General features: G+C 46.6%; 1 protein-coding gene and 1 non-coding gene across 7 annotated transcripts in view; one reads left to right on the forward strand and one right to left on the reverse strand.

Moving 5' to 3' along the window:
• PAX8 (paired box 8) overlaps positions 1-12,373 on the forward strand; it is a 55,181-nt gene extending 42,808 nt beyond the window's left edge. For all 6 annotated transcript variants that reach the window (XM_049784403.1, XM_049784401.1, XM_049784404.1 and 3 more), the window contains 3 exons: positions 3,249-3,350; positions 9,866-9,952; positions 11,246-12,373. In XM_049784403.1, coding sequence (XP_049640360.1) covers positions 3,249-3,350; positions 9,866-9,952; positions 11,246-11,322 — 266 coding nt within the window. In that variant the 3' untranslated portion in view covers positions 11,323-12,373. The remainder of the gene's footprint in view (positions 1-3,248; positions 3,351-9,865; positions 9,953-11,245) is intronic.
• Positions 2,146-2,278, reverse strand: LOC126024835 (small nucleolar RNA SNORA51). The gene has a single exon (XR_007500934.1). It is a non-coding gene; the product is annotated as a small nucleolar RNA SNORA51 (small nucleolar RNA).
• Positions 12,374-16,609: the final 4,236 nt, after the last annotated feature.

Consider the following 16,609-nt stretch of genomic DNA (forward strand, 5'->3'; position numbering starts at 1 on the left):
GGGCATATGGAAGCTCAGCATTCTAGGCCAGAAGTTCCAGGCAAGCCCTAGCAAAAAAGGTAGTCTAGCAAATAGCTGGGATTGACCTCCTCCATTCTAGCTCCAATCATGCCAGACACAGATGCAACCTTAGAATCCTTTCTGGCATACCATTTCTCAAGTAGTAAGGCCAATCCACTTTGCAATCTTTACTTTAAACTGGATTCTAGTTAAAAAAAAATGTAAATGGGTGAGAAGGTGAAGTTCAGAATAAAGAACAAATGTTAGTTACTCCTTAGTACAATCTAACCTGGACTTAAAATTCTAAAAAAATTCTAGAATTCTTCCTTTACCCCAAGTATTCAAACATTACTCTCCTATGAAATCACCCATCACTTTCTCTGTTGCTGCCCTCTCAGACTTTTATATGTTGTACCTTCCTTGGATAAGATCCAGTAGCTAGTTGTCCTGGTGCCTTATCCAAAGATCAAGGGACGGAATCTGAGAACTGATGGCATCAAAGTCTTCTTCAAAGAAAGATCAGATTTTACTTATGTTCAAATTTCCTTTCCTCTTCTGCGTTTCCAACCCTCATTTGCTTGGCTTTGTGTCAAGTGGCATGATCCCTGCTGGAGGCATAGTGGCTTCAGACTGATGGGGTACCAGACACAGGCACATGCTGCACTGAAAGTTCAACAATGAATACTAATGGATTATTTCAAATCCAACATATTTTATAGGGATTTCCTTGACACATAACAGTTTGTTGAAGATACCCATGGCACTGCTCAGTGCCCACCTATAGCAGGAAATGCTGACTCACAATCATTATAACACTGTTTAATAGGAATATAATGGTACATTATATGGTGCACCTTGAGTGTGAAAAACTGAGTCTTGTAGTGCAGAGCAGGTTAGGGTTAAAGTACTTGGAAAATCAGTAGCTAAAGCTAGATAACTCATGATCTGTGAGGGGGCAGGGCAAAACCCCAGACTTGACCCCAAATGCCTACCCTAACCTATACCCACTTTGGACTTAAATTGACCGTGATAGTCAATTGTACTTTCTTTCTGTTGTATCTGCATGTGCTCAAGAAAGTACTAGAGTAGCCTTCTTATTCAATAGGCATTTGAATAAACTGATGGTCTTTATGGACTCTCCAGAAGTAGAAGGAAGAAGTTAGTCACATTGCCAGCACAAAAGTGAGCATCTTTCATAACATCTTCAGTTAAGGAATGGAACTTAAGGGACAAGGGATAAAAGACTTCAGGGAAACTTTATGGGTGAACAGTTGGACAAGCAGAGCCAAAAGATGATAGACACAGAAGTGGGTTGATAGGGACTCACAAGAACTCCACATTGTTCTGGAAAGAAGACCAGTCCTCAGTGTTGGGGGAGTAGAGACATTGTGTGAGCATAACCTACCAGTGTTTATACTTAACTTAGCCAGGGGTGATTTTGCTCCATTGGGTTATATCTAGAGACTTGGTTGTCACCTTAGAAAAAAACTTCTACTGGCAGTAGTGATTAGAGAGCAGGGATGTTACTGAATGTCCTAAATTGCACATAACAGTCCTCACAACAAAGAATGTTGTTAAACAGTCAAAGTGGGAAGGATGAGGAATCCTGTAAATATCACCAAGAAATAGGATGCTCAAAATTGTAACCTCTCAAATGAAAGCATTTTGAGAATGAAATGGACATTATTAGTTTGGGCCTACAAGATGGGACATTAGGAAAGGGGGCATGAGTGAATGTATGTAGTCACTGGTACAAAGGATAAATAAAGAGAAACTCCAGTCAAATTTTGTCTTCAAAATGGGAAGTTTGAGTCTGATATAGAAGAGAGATGAGCTTGGAGAATGTCAGAAGAATAAGGGTTTGACACAGCTGTCCCCATATCACCAATACTAGTGTATTGCCCATGAAGTACAACATCCCAGGCCTATAGATGATAGTTTTGCTGAAAACAAATCTTTTGTGTCATACCCAGTGGTATTTGGGGGTGACTTCCAGCAGTGTTGGTGTCATGTGGTATCAGGGACCAAACCTGAAGCTCCCACATGCAAATCATGCACTCCAGCTTTATGAGCCACCTTTTAGCCCTGAAAAGAATTTTTTTTCAGGAGTAGAAATAACAAAATATAATTTTTTTCTTTTCTTTTGTCCCCCCCCCCATTCACAATACAGACCAGGCAAAGGACCTGGTTTGAGGTGTATATGGGGAGCATTTACTGTACCTTCTCTTTCTATACAGTCAGTGTAAAGAACACAGCCTGTGGTAAACATAGGGAGGCCTTATCTTTTCTTTTTTCTTTTTTTCTTTTTTTTATATATGTAAAAAAAAAAACCTTCACCAGTGCAACATTCCCATCACCAATATCCCAAGTGTCCTTCCTCCCCACCCCACACTAGCCTGTACTCTAGACAGGCTTTCTACTATTATATTTCATAATATAATTTTTGATCAATAAATTGTGGTCAAGAAAAAACAAAAGTTTCTTAGTCCATGTCCTCTTCATAGGACAGGAATAACAATCGGTTTAAATATCCTTGCCAACCTGGAAGGCACAATTGAAGAGCAGAAATGTCTTCTTTGACTCATTGGAAAAAATGCAGTGATTGATTGTCAGTGTCTACCACAGTTCCAAACAACAATAGTAATGGACCTGCAGGCCTCACCTATGCCATTTCTTCCCAGAAACTTATTCTTAGTTTCCTCAGTGTTGGAGCTTGCAAGAATGTGTACTTTAAGGCCAGTTTCTTCTAACATATTTATTTTGAACATTTTATTTAGTTTAGGAGCCATACCCAGTGGTGTTTAGGACTTACTCTCTAGATTTATGCTCATAGATCACTTCTGGTGGTACTCAAGGGACCAAAAGGGGTACTGGGGAGCAAACCCAGATCAGCAACATACAAGGCAAATGCCTTACCTGCAGTACTACTTCTCCAGTCCCTAAATTGTTTATTTAGTCATATTATGCCCACTAATGAATACAGTGGGAAACAAAAAAAGACCCAAAAGATATAGCCCTTTACCTCCCTTAAAATAAGACTTTATGATTGGTGGATTCCTGTTCTGTAGAAGACTCCCCTCCCCTCAGAAAACATAGAGAGGAAAAAGGAAGAAGAAAATGGGTGTAGCGAATGACTTTGGAGAGATGGGAATGGCATAAGAGAAGGTTTTCTCTGTCTCAGGGTAGCAAAATACCAAGCATCTGAGGTTATTTGGGTCAACTAATGACTCCTTGCTGTATTTTTCCAGGGCGAGAAATGGTGGGACCCACGCTGCCTGGATACCCACCCCACATCCCCACCAATGGACAGGGCAGCTATGCCTCTTCGGCCATCGCAGGCATGGTGGCAGGTAAGGGGTAGCACAGGAGAAGAGTGGAAGAAAAGGGGTCAAGACAGAACAAAAGGTAGTAGGGTATGTTCCATGTACAAATGTCATGGAGGGTATCAAAAAAAGGACCTTATAGTGAATTGTAGACATACCTGCAGCTCCTTAACTCTCCCTACCTTAGCCAGCTTCTTCTCAGATGCTCCCACATTCACTTGCATGATGAAAGTGAAGGGCAAAATAGACAGGGTTCAAATGGAAACTCTACCACTTTCACCAGTGATTCAGTGAACCTTGATAAAACACTCCCTATAGGGTAAGCAAATACATAACCCCAGCCCTCAAGCAGCACTTGGTTCTCAGTTATTTAATGCAGATGAACTTCAGTTTACCTTTCTGAAAAAATTTTGAATAGGGAGGGTGTTGACTATGATGATGATGATGATGATGATGATAATGATGATGATGATGATGATGATGATGATGATGATGATGATGAAGAAGAAGAGAGTTGAGACATAGTCTCCTTGGCATTCATACTCACGCAACTCTGTATGGTCAGGACCCACATTCTAAAGGCCTCAAAGTACTATTGAGAGCTAAGATAATCTTTTCATCACCATCAGGATTGTTCTGAAATACTGTCTGCCTTTCATTTGTGACCCTTTGTCTCGAAGCATCATTGTCACCTAGTGATCTGGAATATCATGATCTAGATAAGTGAGGAAGACATGACAATTTCTTTGGGCAAGTTTTGCCCCTTTAGAAAAACTATATAGAAAGAGCCTCAGGATGGAGAGGGAGGAAGTAGGTCATTTCCACTGTTCAGAGAGGCTTGAGGACCTGATGGGCTCTGAAAAGGTCCTGATGGGCTTCTAAACTCAAGAGTGTCTCAGTACACCAACCCTGGCCAGCATTCCTGACACTGACCCAGAGACTTGCTGTATTAACTCCATTTTGCTTCCCTCCCTCCCTGGAAGGGCTTATTCTTTGCCAGCCACCCACTTTGGGTGTCTTGTGCAGAGGCAGGTGGGCTGGGCTCTCCTGGACAGAGGCAGGGGAGGGAGAAGTGAGGGATGGAAGGAGGCACTGCTCCCTGGGAACCTGCTGAGCTGGCACTTGTTGCTGCCTGGTTACCGTGGCGATGTGCTTAATGCAGCGTTGAAAATACAGAATACTGACTCCTCTCTCCCTCCTGGCCCCGACTCCCTCCCTCCCTCCTTTCCTCTTCTGGAGCGTGAAATGAGATTGGTCAAGATAAAAAAGGAAAAGATTCGGTTATTTTTTTAAGAGTGTGGATAATGGGGCCTCTCAATCAAAATCCCAAGCTCCAGTCGGCTCCCCCATCCCCCTTCCAACCTCTCCACCTTGTCTGCGCCTGCATCTAGGAGGAGGAAGAAACATAAAGCACTAAGCTTTTCTCTTAATTATGAATCATTCCCTGGAGGCAGACCCAGGGCAAGGGGTTCCTGGGGCCCAGAGTCTAACCTGAGAGGTAGTTTGGGCCTCACTTCAAAGGCCTCCTCCAGGTTGTTTCCAGAAAGTCCTCATCTAGAGTGGGTGTTATGGGGAAAAAAATTGCACCATTATAGGATCCACAGCAAACGAATCCCCTTGCTAGGTGAATGAGGTTCCAAGAGTTACACGCAAGACAGTTCTCAGAAAAGGCATGTAATGATGTAATTATATCATCTAGTACTCAATAAATCCATAATGCAAATGAATTATTTAGGAATGATTTATAGCATTTTTCTTGTGTGTGTGTGCATCACTTACCAGACACTTCAATCTCATAGTTCACAATGGAGTTTCCAACAAATCTTCACCTTGCTTAATACTTAAAGCAGATCATGTCAATGGCATTCTTCAAATGTGGAAAGAAGACGTTTTATTACACATTCCATGCCTGATCATTCAGTAATAGAACTGTGTTTCTTGTTTCATTCTCATCATAAGACTGGTATTATCCTAATTATAGAGATAAGGAAACAAACTTAGAAAATCAAAGTTTGGATTATAACCATACAAAGTGAAATAAATGGGTTGTTCAATTGTAGGACTTTTAATTTTGAATCTAGGGTTCCATCTGTTACTCCATATCAGAAGTAAAGATACAAGTAATAGAACAGGAGTGTAGGAATGGGACCATGACAGAGATTTATCTTGTTCATTCATCTTCTGTTTTGCCTTCAAATTGTTGTTGTTCCTACACCATTAAAACAGTTAATGACCCTCACACCAGTTCTGGAGCTGAACTGAGAGTTCCAGATAGATGGATCCATCCATCCATTTATCTTTACATACATGTTTCCACATACATCATCTCATCCATCCTTCATCCATTCATCCTTCCTTCCCTCTCTTCATCCATTCACCCATCCATCTTTTCATCTATCCATCATTCATTCCATCACCTGCGCTTTCATCCATCTTTACATTCTTCCACCAACTCACTCACAACTTTTTCATTTATCAGAATGCCTTTTGAGTACTTCCTAGGTAGATGTCGAGGATACAATAGTGAACAAGATAGATCCTTCTGTTTATGGAGTTTACAACTTTAATTGTGTGGGTGAAGTAGAGTAAACAAATCAATGAATAATATAGGAGATAATTTCAGATAGTGGTATGCTATGAAGACTATAAAAGAGGATTATGCAATAAAGAACCACAGGAAGAAGAGATAAAGCATTTAGATTAGGGGACTAAGGGAGGTCTATCTGAGAAGATACTCAAGATGGTCAGCCAAGTGATAAATTGGTGCAGACTGTCCACAGCTCAAAAGAACAGAAAGTGCAAAGGCCCCAAGGTAGGAACTAGTTTAGCATGATTGCACACAGAAAAAGGTTGAGCAAATTAAAAAAGAGCAACTAAGAAGGAAATACACTAAAAAATGAGATGTTAGTAATAACTGGTCAAATGTAAGATTATTCAAGCCTGGTGAGAAAGTGGAATTGAGACAGTTAAGAGAACTAGCTCAGAGACCAGTTAGGGGATTGGCAATTGCAATAGATCATACTTAAGATGGGACTGACTTGGGCTAAGGAGAAAGCCATGAAAAAGGAGAAAAGAAACATACTGATGATATACTTTGGTAGTAGACCTGACAAAAATTATTGGTAAATTGTCTGCAGAAATCCCAAAACAGAGAAAATAAGGTTGATTTCTTTGAGACTTGGGAAAGTGCTTAGATAGTAGTGGCAAGTATGTATGTGGGAGAACAGTGTAGGAAAAGGGGTGGAACGTATGAGATCTGGAAATCAAGAGTTCTGTGAGGCCATGTTAGGATTGTGCTGCCTCCTAGGTATCTAGATTAATAAATCAGTAGTCAATAGATAGATGTCTAATGAAAGAATTCAGCATCAGGGCATATGTTTTCATCATTGTACAGATCTGTCCTTTAAAGCCAAAGGATTAACCAACAGCACTAGAAAGAGGACATGGGTAGAAAGTCATTTAATGTTATGACCTACGAACCCTGAGGTTCTTAGCTTTTAGAGTTCTATCAGAGAAGGAACCAACAAGGTAAATTAGAAGCAAACTATGAGAGTGGGTGTCCCAAACCACAAAAGTAGAGAGGGAGTTATGAGCCTACATACTGTTGGCAAAAAGCTTGATAGGGTGGCAGAGATAGAAGTGACCTGACTGATAATTGTAGAGGTTGTGGGACAAAAGAGGATTTAACTTGACTTGACTGGGAGAATATAATATATAACCAGAGGCCATGCATCAGAGAATGATGGAGTTGGTAACTGAAGAAGGAAATGGGGTCAGAACAGGATTTTCTTTTTATAAATAAATTCTTTAATGTGTATCATCATGAGATTCATGTTAGTCAATGATTAAGTCTCATTCATATAATGTATGTGCACATTTCCACCACCAATTTCCCCAGTTTTTTTCCTACCCATCCCTCTCTCTCTGTCTGTCTCTCTGTCTCTCTCTTTTTCTCTCTCTCTCCCCTCTCTCTCATCCTTTTTTAGACACTGTATTTTGTAATATTGTTACTAAGGGGTATTATAACTATCACTCTTTTCCATTCAGCACCCAATTCTTGTCCAGAGGGATAATTGCCAACTCTCATTGTCATAGTGATCCCTTCTCTGCCCTATCTGCACGCCTGCTATTTAAGAGAAGACAGCGAAGAACATGTTTGTAGGCTGTAGGGAGTGATGAACTCAAAATGGGGAGATTAATGAAGCAGATAAGAGAGAGGGTAAATTGTCAGGCCAAGTTCTTGGAAAGTGAGTAGAGAGAGAGGAATGAAGAACAAAAGATGGGCCAGCCTAGCATGGGTGCAGAGACATTTTATCTCCATTCATAGGTTGACAGAATTGTGGGTGGGAAGATACTGCAGTCCTAAGTATGCCCCCTCCTGGGCCCCATCCCTGAGCTTAACTTCCTTGTGACTGAAGTTAAAAGCTACTTGGAAATTATGTTCAGTAAATGAGTAAGGCATGAGAGAATGGGTGCATGACTGAGTGAAAGAATGAGAGGTCAAATCCATCTACTGTCTACCTCTTTTCCTTGTTCTTGAATGCTGTGATGTGTGGCACTGGTGGGGTTGGATGAGATCCTTCCTATCTATCGTGTAGACTCGGCTTTGAGGGTGCACTTGAGGCCAGGGAGATCTGAGGCACACTCAGTAAATGCGGTCCTTGTTTGTGGGGTACTATGTAGGGCACTGGACTGCTGAAAGAGCTGTATTTTGCGTTTTAGTGCAGGCTCCATCTGAATATGGTCTGGGAAGTTGGTTTTTTCCACCTGAATGACAGTTTCTGTGTTTATGAACCAAACGTTTGGAGTGTGGATTGTTTCTTAGTTTCCCTCTCTACCCTTTCTACCCTTGTACGCCTCCCAACCATCAACCCCTCTGTTTCTTTCCTCCATTCCTCCCTTCTTTCACAGCTATTTTTTTTCGTCAAACACAGCTATTTTTTATTAAGCTTGATCAGTGTTCAATGCAGTCCTTGCCCCTAAGGAGTCCTCAATGTCACTATTACTTATCCTTTAGAAAAGGAAGGGGTCTCAGGAGCCTTTTTCTGCTTCAAGCTCCTTTTCACTTCCATCTCACCTTCAACTATTTCTCCGTCATGTCCCCACTGAGCCCAGTCCAGACTAAAAAGTTGGTTAGAAGACTGTTTTGAGTTTTCCTGGACTATTATTTGGGTAACTGTTTCATCGGAAAGTTGAAAGAGCTGGCATTTCATGAGTGATTTCTGCATATCAGGCATAGTTCTTAGCATTTCATATGTATTAACTTGCCCCCCATCCCCCTGCAAAACCCCACAAGATAAGGATGTAAGTTTGTCCCTTTTATAGAAAGCTCAGTAAGATTAAGTGGTTTATCCAGGCTACACCGCTAGGCAGCAGGAGCTTCAGGAAATCCCGTCCCTGAGTAGACAGTGTCAATGCACGTTTCTCAGCTTGAAGTGTGAGCATGAGACCAGGAGCAGTGGAAGACACTTATTTGGTAGTACCAAGACTCTTAAAAGCTGTGTATCTGTTTCGGGGCTGACAGGACTCACACTCTGGGAAGGAAATTGGCTCCAAAATGCATGATGGGATTATCTGGAATTAAAAGTTAAGAGCCCAAAGGTCAAGTTCTGCTCTGCCATTTCTAGGCAGCACAAGCAGAAGCTGCCTTCATAGTGTGCTGTCCTCCTGTTCCTCCTCTATCAGTGGACAGTGTTGATAGAAGCCTCACAGGAGGGTGGTGAGAATAAAGGGGCAACATGCTTGGTCAACTTTAAATTCTGGGCCAGCTACCAGAAGTAATTGTGAGCTGCTTGTTGCAGGGAATGCTGAAGTATGTTCTTTGTTGAAAGAATCCTTCTGGTAAAGCCAATAGTCAGCATCCCAGAAGAAGATGACCAGATATATTTTGTGTAAATTCATGCCCTAAACTTATTTAAAGTTGCAGACAGCATGTGACAAACAACTCCAGAGGAGTCCCAAGGTTTGGGTGCCCAAGCTAAAGAATCTTTGAGTCCTGTCTTTTCTCTCTCCCTTGATCTTCAGTCTTCAGACACTCACTCACTCACTCAGACACTCATTCACTCACTCACACACTGACATGCACACTCATTCACTCACACACATGTCCTTCACTGTTAATCACACTTAAGGCTAAAGTTTGCACTACGCTGCTTCCCTACTCAGTTGGAAGTGCCACTTATCCCTCTCAGCCTGTCTGCAGAGCCCTTGTCTTTATGCCCCAGAGACACAAGCTTCCAAATTACCAAACCTTTAACTGTACAGCTCTGCAGACACTCAAGCCTCAATTTCTACATGGGAAAAAGGGACATTACAATGATCTATAGTTCCTGGGGTTCGTTCAAGAGCTGAGCATGAGGTGCTAGAGATTCCTCAAGCATCAGGTCAGCCAAAGATCAAGGGGTCCCCAAGGCTTATGAAAGACAAGGTGTCTGCTTTCCTGGCTCCTTCACTTCCAACATTTCTCTATAGATCCCATTCCCCCCTTTGCCCCCATGAATGATGTCCACCTCACAAGCCTGTCTCTTGCATGTCTTCAACAGGAAGTGAATACTCTGGCAACGCCTATGGCCATACCCCCTACTCCTCCTATGGTGAGGCCTGGCGCTTCCCCAACTCCAGCTTGCTGAGTAAGTCATCTCAGGACTATGCAGACCCTCTGCTGCATGGGTTGGTGTGGGTGAAAGACTGGGCCAAATGTTCTCTGAAAACTGGGAGGCCCCAGTGGGCAGGAATTCTGGTGAGGTGGCTGGAGTTGTCAGTAACCCAAGAAGGTACAGGCAAGACAGGTTTCCTTCTTGTCTGAGGGAAGAAGGCAGAAGTGAGAGACAGCCTGATTGTTCTCTACCCACAACCCAATCTGCTTTGTACAAGATTTGGGGCTCAGCCCTGAGGAGTGAACAGGGCTGCTCAAAAAAAGAGAGTTGCGGTGAACTTCCTGCCTTTAGGTTTCCAAGACAGATGGCTGCAGACAGCAGGAGTATCCACCTCCTAAAACCTGTCTTCTCCCTGGAAGTGGGAATGCCAGCCCACTGTCCATGCTAACTGTCCAAGTGACTCACAAATGTACGTGACTCAGCCTTGGCTCTGCCCAGCTCTGAGATTTGAATTCAGAAAAGGACATCTCAGGGGCTGAGGGGCAGAGCCCTCTCTTCACTCAAAGCCCCCAGATGCACACAGAAGCTTTTTAGGAACCCATTCATGGGGATCATGCCAGTGGTACTGGCATTTCCTAGAAGAGGGACAATTAAAATAAAAAAGGCAGAGAGAAGCGAAGATACTGGGATAACTGACTCTATGCCACATCCACTGCTTTACACCTGACATTCTAGACATGGTCAGAGACTGACTTGCCTAAGCTGATTCAGCAGATGAGTCCAGGTGGAAGCCATCTTTCACATACCAGAAAGGATGAGAGCATTGACACTGGCCACAGCAGAGCCTCACCCACTGAGCCAATTGAGACAATCCATCCTCCCTCCACCCAGCCTTACTGAATCCCCTCTAAAGATACCCACCATGCAGACCAATTAAGGTTCCCATCCCTGGGCAGAAGTTTCTGGATTTTGTTGGGCACAACTGGAGAAGCCTGGATGCTTCTATAGGGTGCTTGGTCCTTGGGCTTGCAGACGTAATGGCCATGTTGCCCTTTCCCTGAAAGGAGGATTTTGAAGGTCGAAACAATCATGGAGGGTGGGGGGTGGCCAAGAAGCCACCTTCTCATTCTCGCCAGGAACTCCAAGGTGAGGCTTGGGAAGGAGGAAATAGGGCTGGAGAGGAGTTAATCTTTGATGATCAGATAGGCCAGAGGGATAAATGATTAACCCATGCTGTCTTAAGGTTAGCAGATGCCGGGGAAGGCTCGGGTGCAATTTCCCCTTCTGACCAGTGTTGTTATTGTTATTTTTTCCCCAATGTTCCAGGTTCCCCATATTATTACAGTTCCACATCGAGGCCGAGCGCACCTCCCACCACTGCTACGGCCTTTGACCATCTGTAGTTGCCATGGGGACAGTGGGGGCTCCAAGCCACAGGAGGACTCAGCCTGGGACAGGCCCCAGAGAGTCACACAAAGGAATCTTTATTTATTACATGAAAAATAACCACAAGTCCAGCATTGCGTCGCACTCCCTGTGTGGTTGATGTGACGGAGCGTGAAAGACAGGATGACTTTGGAGAAGGCCACTCTGTCCTCCAAGATTCTGCACGAAGGTGGGAGGCCCCAGGAAGGAGCAGCCCCATTCTCAATAACACAACACTGGAAGAGAAATGTGGAGGACAGAGGAACATCCAAGGAGCTGCCAGGAGATGGCACATGGGGCCCCAAAAAGGCCTACGGGCACCCCAGGGCACCTCCCCAATCATGACCAGCACTCACTAGCACCCATGGGCTACGCACTCAGCCCTCCCACAGCCAGAGTGGGAGGGGAGGCACTCCCCTCCACTCTCAGGGCCCCCCCACCAACCCACCTGCCCTGGAGCTGAGGCTCCGATCGTCCATCAGCCTGCTTGGCCTTCCTGCACCTCCTTCCTGGCCACAAACTGACCAGAAGCTCCACTCGTGGCTAGCAGACCTTCTCCCTTCTCTTATGGCTGCTGTGACCATAGAACATCCCCAGATTCTCCTCCTGCAGCTGCCATCACCAGACCAGCCTAAAGCAGCTTGAAATGGACAATCCCAAAGATTCTTGGCTCTAAGGGTGCAGAGCAAGGCAGACTGCCGGGGACCCACTTCCCTTCCCAACAACCCCCAAATATACTGCCTGCAGCCCAAGCCCACAGCAAGCAAAGTGACCCCCCGAGGCAGCCTGGGAGCCAGAAGTGAGGGTTCCCCCTCTGGCCCTGTGGCTCCTGCCCCTCGAGGCCTGACTGTAAATACTGTAAATGAAGCTTGTGTGGGTCCAGCGTCCCCCTTTACACCCCAGACTTTGGCCTTTCAGTGAATTGTCTCCCTCCCATGTGGGCTCCGCTCCTTGATGATGCTTCCTTTTTTAAGAACAGCCAACCCATCATTGCCATGTGACTCAATAAACCATTGCTCATCGTCTCGGGCTCTGTGGCTGGCTGTGCAAGGAGACACCTGCTATTGCGTTTTCTCCAGAGATTCCCCCATACCTTATGACCACAGATTTCACAGTGGGATGGTGGAGGGCAGCCAATGCACATGTCCAAAGCTCAGAGTCCTCTTTTCCCTTTGCCCTTCATGGGTGAGCCTTATATGTCCTTTGATCTCTCCAAGGTTGGAGTAAGTGGGAGGGTCCAATGAGCACAGACATGATGCTGAACTCATCCTCTGCCACTCAGCTGCTCTGTGGCTACTAACAGAAAGCCAGAGAATAAGCTGGTGAAAGATCTGCTGTTAAATACTGACAAGACTCGGGAACTCTTGGTGCACAGGGAGGGAAGGAAGACATTTCCTGGACTCTTAGGTGAAAGACCTCTCATAAACAAAATTGGGATTAGCCTTACTTTCCAAAGAGGGAAATGCAGGCTCAGAAAAATGGAAATAATTGACTCCAAGTGGGGAGCAGGGGGAGGTAGAAATTCCATGAAATCTTCTCCCTTGACTTCAGGTTCTTACACCAATGCCATGGACCCTTCACTGGAAATGCCTGCATTGGCACCCTGCAGAGGTGCTGGCCTGCCAACTGGGTCTCATTGCTTTCATTTGATCACAAAGATTTGTTGGGTCTGAGCAATGAGAGGTTACAGAACAGGTGGAGAAACTGGACAACCAGTTCTAAGGAGTAGAGGAACCTAATAGTTCCTTCTAGGGCTCTGTTCTCCCACACATCTGTCAGGGGTCTGCATAGATTCTTTCCACATGGTTCCAGCTAAAGAGGCCAAGGTCAGTTAGTAGGTGGGTGGAGCCCTCTGAGCTTAGCACAGTCGGGGGTGCTACTGCTTACCCCCATACCTGTTGGATACCCAGAGGCTGCACAGACAGAAGGGAGAAAGGCATCCTGAAAGGCCCTGAAGAGGGATGCCATGCGGGCCTTAGAGAGGGCTCAGAGAAATTCTGACCCAACCTCTTCTAGTCACTTTTTAATAACAAAAATACCTCTTGTGGGTGCATGGAACCCCTGGTAACAGACTCATCCACAACCTTAAGACTCCTGAGATCCCTCAGACAACCCTGTGGTAGGTTCTGGGGTTCATGGCCCACTATATAAAAAACTCTCTTTGAGATGGATGTACCTCATGTGCAGAATGACCCTTTGCACCCTCCTGGACTCACCACCAACTCTGAATGACCACAAGACTTGGGCCATGCTTTTTCCCAGGGACTGGCCTACTTCAGAACACCCCTTCCTTCTTGGAGGTGAGCTAAGCACCCCAGGGCACTGCATGTAAGCTCAGGTGAAGGGCTCTTTGCCAGCACCGCCCATGTAATCCACTCACCCTCTGACCACAGGGTCCTAGCATTGGGGGCAATGTTGGCAGAAGTTGGGGTAGCACGGGAGGTGAAGTGAACTAGTATAGGTATGAATGGCATCTAAGTGGCAGGTTCTGCCCCATGTGGCAAAGCCACACCCATATTCTCACCCTGGTGTTAGGTGGCCTTGGAGTACTGTCCCTCTCTGCCCATGTGGAGGGGCCTTCTCAGCCTGCCAGGTGGCTCTCCCTCCCTCCATCCTCCCTCTCATACCCTGGTACCCTTCTCCCTCCCACAACCCATGGTTCCTGCTTACAGAAGTCTGGGTAGGTAGAGCACTGCTTGTGAGTTGTCAAGACCAGGCAGGGGTTCAAATCTGGGTCTTCAGGTGGGACAGATCTCATTTATCCAAAAGGGAGGGGGTTGTCTGGAGCCACAATGAGCACAGGGACGGAGGGAAAAATTCTGCCTCCAAGCAGTGCCCCAGGTGCCTCTGGGCATCATTTAAAGCCCTGACTTGGGTGTGTCCAGGTGTCCACAGAGGGGAGATGGAGGAGCAGCTGGGTAGTGTGGCCTATGAACCCTCACACACCTGCCTTTACCATCTTCCACTGCCCTGAAGCCTAGGCTTTCTTTGAGCAATTTCTGATGGTCTTGTCTTTGGGGGTGAGAGCAGAGGAGGGGACCTGAGTTCAAGGCTGGGATTGGGACCCCCTTGTTTACCTTCCTCCCCTTCATTCACATCTCTTTCTCTCTCACTCCCAACACTGAGTCCCACATCACAGCTGGGGAAACTGAGAGCAGAGGCAACACTTTCAAGGTCACTGGGGAGCTGGCACTGAGGCCTCAGAGATCTGGACAAGACCAAGCTTCTGCAGAGCCCTGAGGCCCTTTGCTGTGGGAGGAGGGATGGTCCCGCAGATTGGACCTCCTGAAGAAAAGCCACACACAGCTCAGTTTAGGACTGAGAGGGCAAGTGGGGAGGAGGCTGGACTGGGTCAAGTGTGATTGATTCCCTCCATCCACCCACAGTCATGCCACCCTGGGCCCCCTTTTCCCCTCACCACTTCCCTCCCCAACCATTAGGGTCATTTCCACCTGCAAGTAATGCCTTTCTGTCCCAGTGCTGGTGGCCTGGTGCCACCAAGTGATTCTAGAGGAAGCAGCACCCCCCACAAAGGTCACCTCTCCTCTCTGTATCCTGGTTTCCCCACTTCTTGGGGGAGCCTCACTGCTACACTATAACCCTGGGGTATGGAGGAGGGTCAGTGCCACAGAGCCAGGTGCTGTCTCCTCTCAACTTCTCTGTGCTGCCTGTCTCACTGTCCTCTTCTCTCCCTCTGGCTCTGGGGGTCTCCTGTTCCCTGATACCAGAGACCCCACCCTGCCTTGGCCACTCTCCTGGAGGAAGCTAGAGGGTGGTCTTGTAAGGATCCTCTCCTTCAACAGCATCTTTGGGTCTCTGCAGGGAGAAGGGGGCCTCATGGGTAGGGGAACATCTTTGGGCAGGCGGAGGCAGTGGCCTCTCCATCTGTGCCCGGTGGCGGGCGGCCAGGCTGGCGAGCGCGCTGCCTGCAGCCTCCCTGGGAATGTGATTTCCCTGTGAGTGAAGCAGACTGTGCAGTGTGGAAATTGGCTCTTTTCTGAGCGAGTGGCGGCTGTTCTGGAGTCTGCGGGCTGGGCCCGCGGGAGGCCGTGCCGGCCCCTGGAGTGAGCCGGGAGCAGCCATGTGCTGAGAACTCATTAGGGATAAATCAAACTAGTACCAGCATGAAGCCAGCACCCACCCCCATGCTGAGCTGCGGCCCCCCATTCCCTTTGTGACTCCTCCTATGAGTCCCCTCATCCCCAGCCAGTGCGTATGAGGTATGTGGAGCCACCTGCCCAGGCCTGAGTGTGGCCCAGGAGGGAGAGATGTGCTCTGTCACAGTGCATCCTTCTCTGATTTGTCTCTTGTTTGCTGGCTTTGTGGGGTATATGGGCCTTATTCACAGGAACTGGGGCACAGTCACCACAGCTAGTCCACCTCTCCATACCTGTACCTGGTGTCCTGGGAAATGCCAGGAGTGACTATCCCACATAGGTATCCTGTGAGAGCCCCTGGGGCCCTGGGCCAGACAGTTACTTAAAGGGTCCTCTGCCAATGTGCCCCTGCGTCCCCAAGAGATACATCCTGGGGACCTACCACAGAAAAGGCCCATTCTGCCTGCCAGTCAGTCAGGGCTAAATAATGGGTGCCCAAAGTCTATAAATTATTTCATCAGGAGCAGGCCCCAGCCCTCCCCTGGGTTTCCATGTGGGGAGAGAGTTAAGTGGTATAACAGAGACCCCAGGGCCTGTCCTGCCACCTCCCCATGGGGCAGTTTCCTCAAGTGTAAAAACACCTGGTTTGAAGCCGGCCCATGTCCAGCTCTTGCTGTGACTTAGTTGTGACTCAGCTCGGGCCAGTGGAAGGCCTTGCAGGCCTCATCTGACTAGTTCAGGAATGAAGCCTTCCTCCACCGACTCCCCAGGTAACTTTCCACTGGGCAGAAGCCCCGTTTCCCTAATATGGACTCAGTCTGTTTGGGGAAGGGATGGAGTAGATTCTGGTGCTATGGCCCAACCAGGCCCTGTAAGACTAGCCTGTCTAATGGAAGATTCCAGGCCAGGCAGGTGCCAGGGGGAGTTGAGGCTAATATGGAAGAGGCAGAGGCTGCAAAAGTTGGGGGTCCTCAGATGAGGGGTGTGTCTATGTGGCAGCCCTCCAGGTACCACATAAACGTGAGAGGCCACATGCTCTGACAAGTTCCAGGGACAATGAGCACAACTCATGATTTACCAGCTCTAGGGGTGAAACTTCAAAAGTTGCTCCCAGCATGCAGAATTGAGGCAGTTGAGGCAGTCACTGTAGAATGCAAGCAACAGCATG

Source organism: Suncus etruscus, chromosome 12 (assembly GCF_024139225.1).
Source record: "Suncus etruscus isolate mSunEtr1 chromosome 12, mSunEtr1.pri.cur, whole genome shotgun sequence".
Lineage (NCBI taxonomy): Eukaryota > Metazoa > Chordata > Mammalia > Eulipotyphla > Soricidae > Suncus > Suncus etruscus.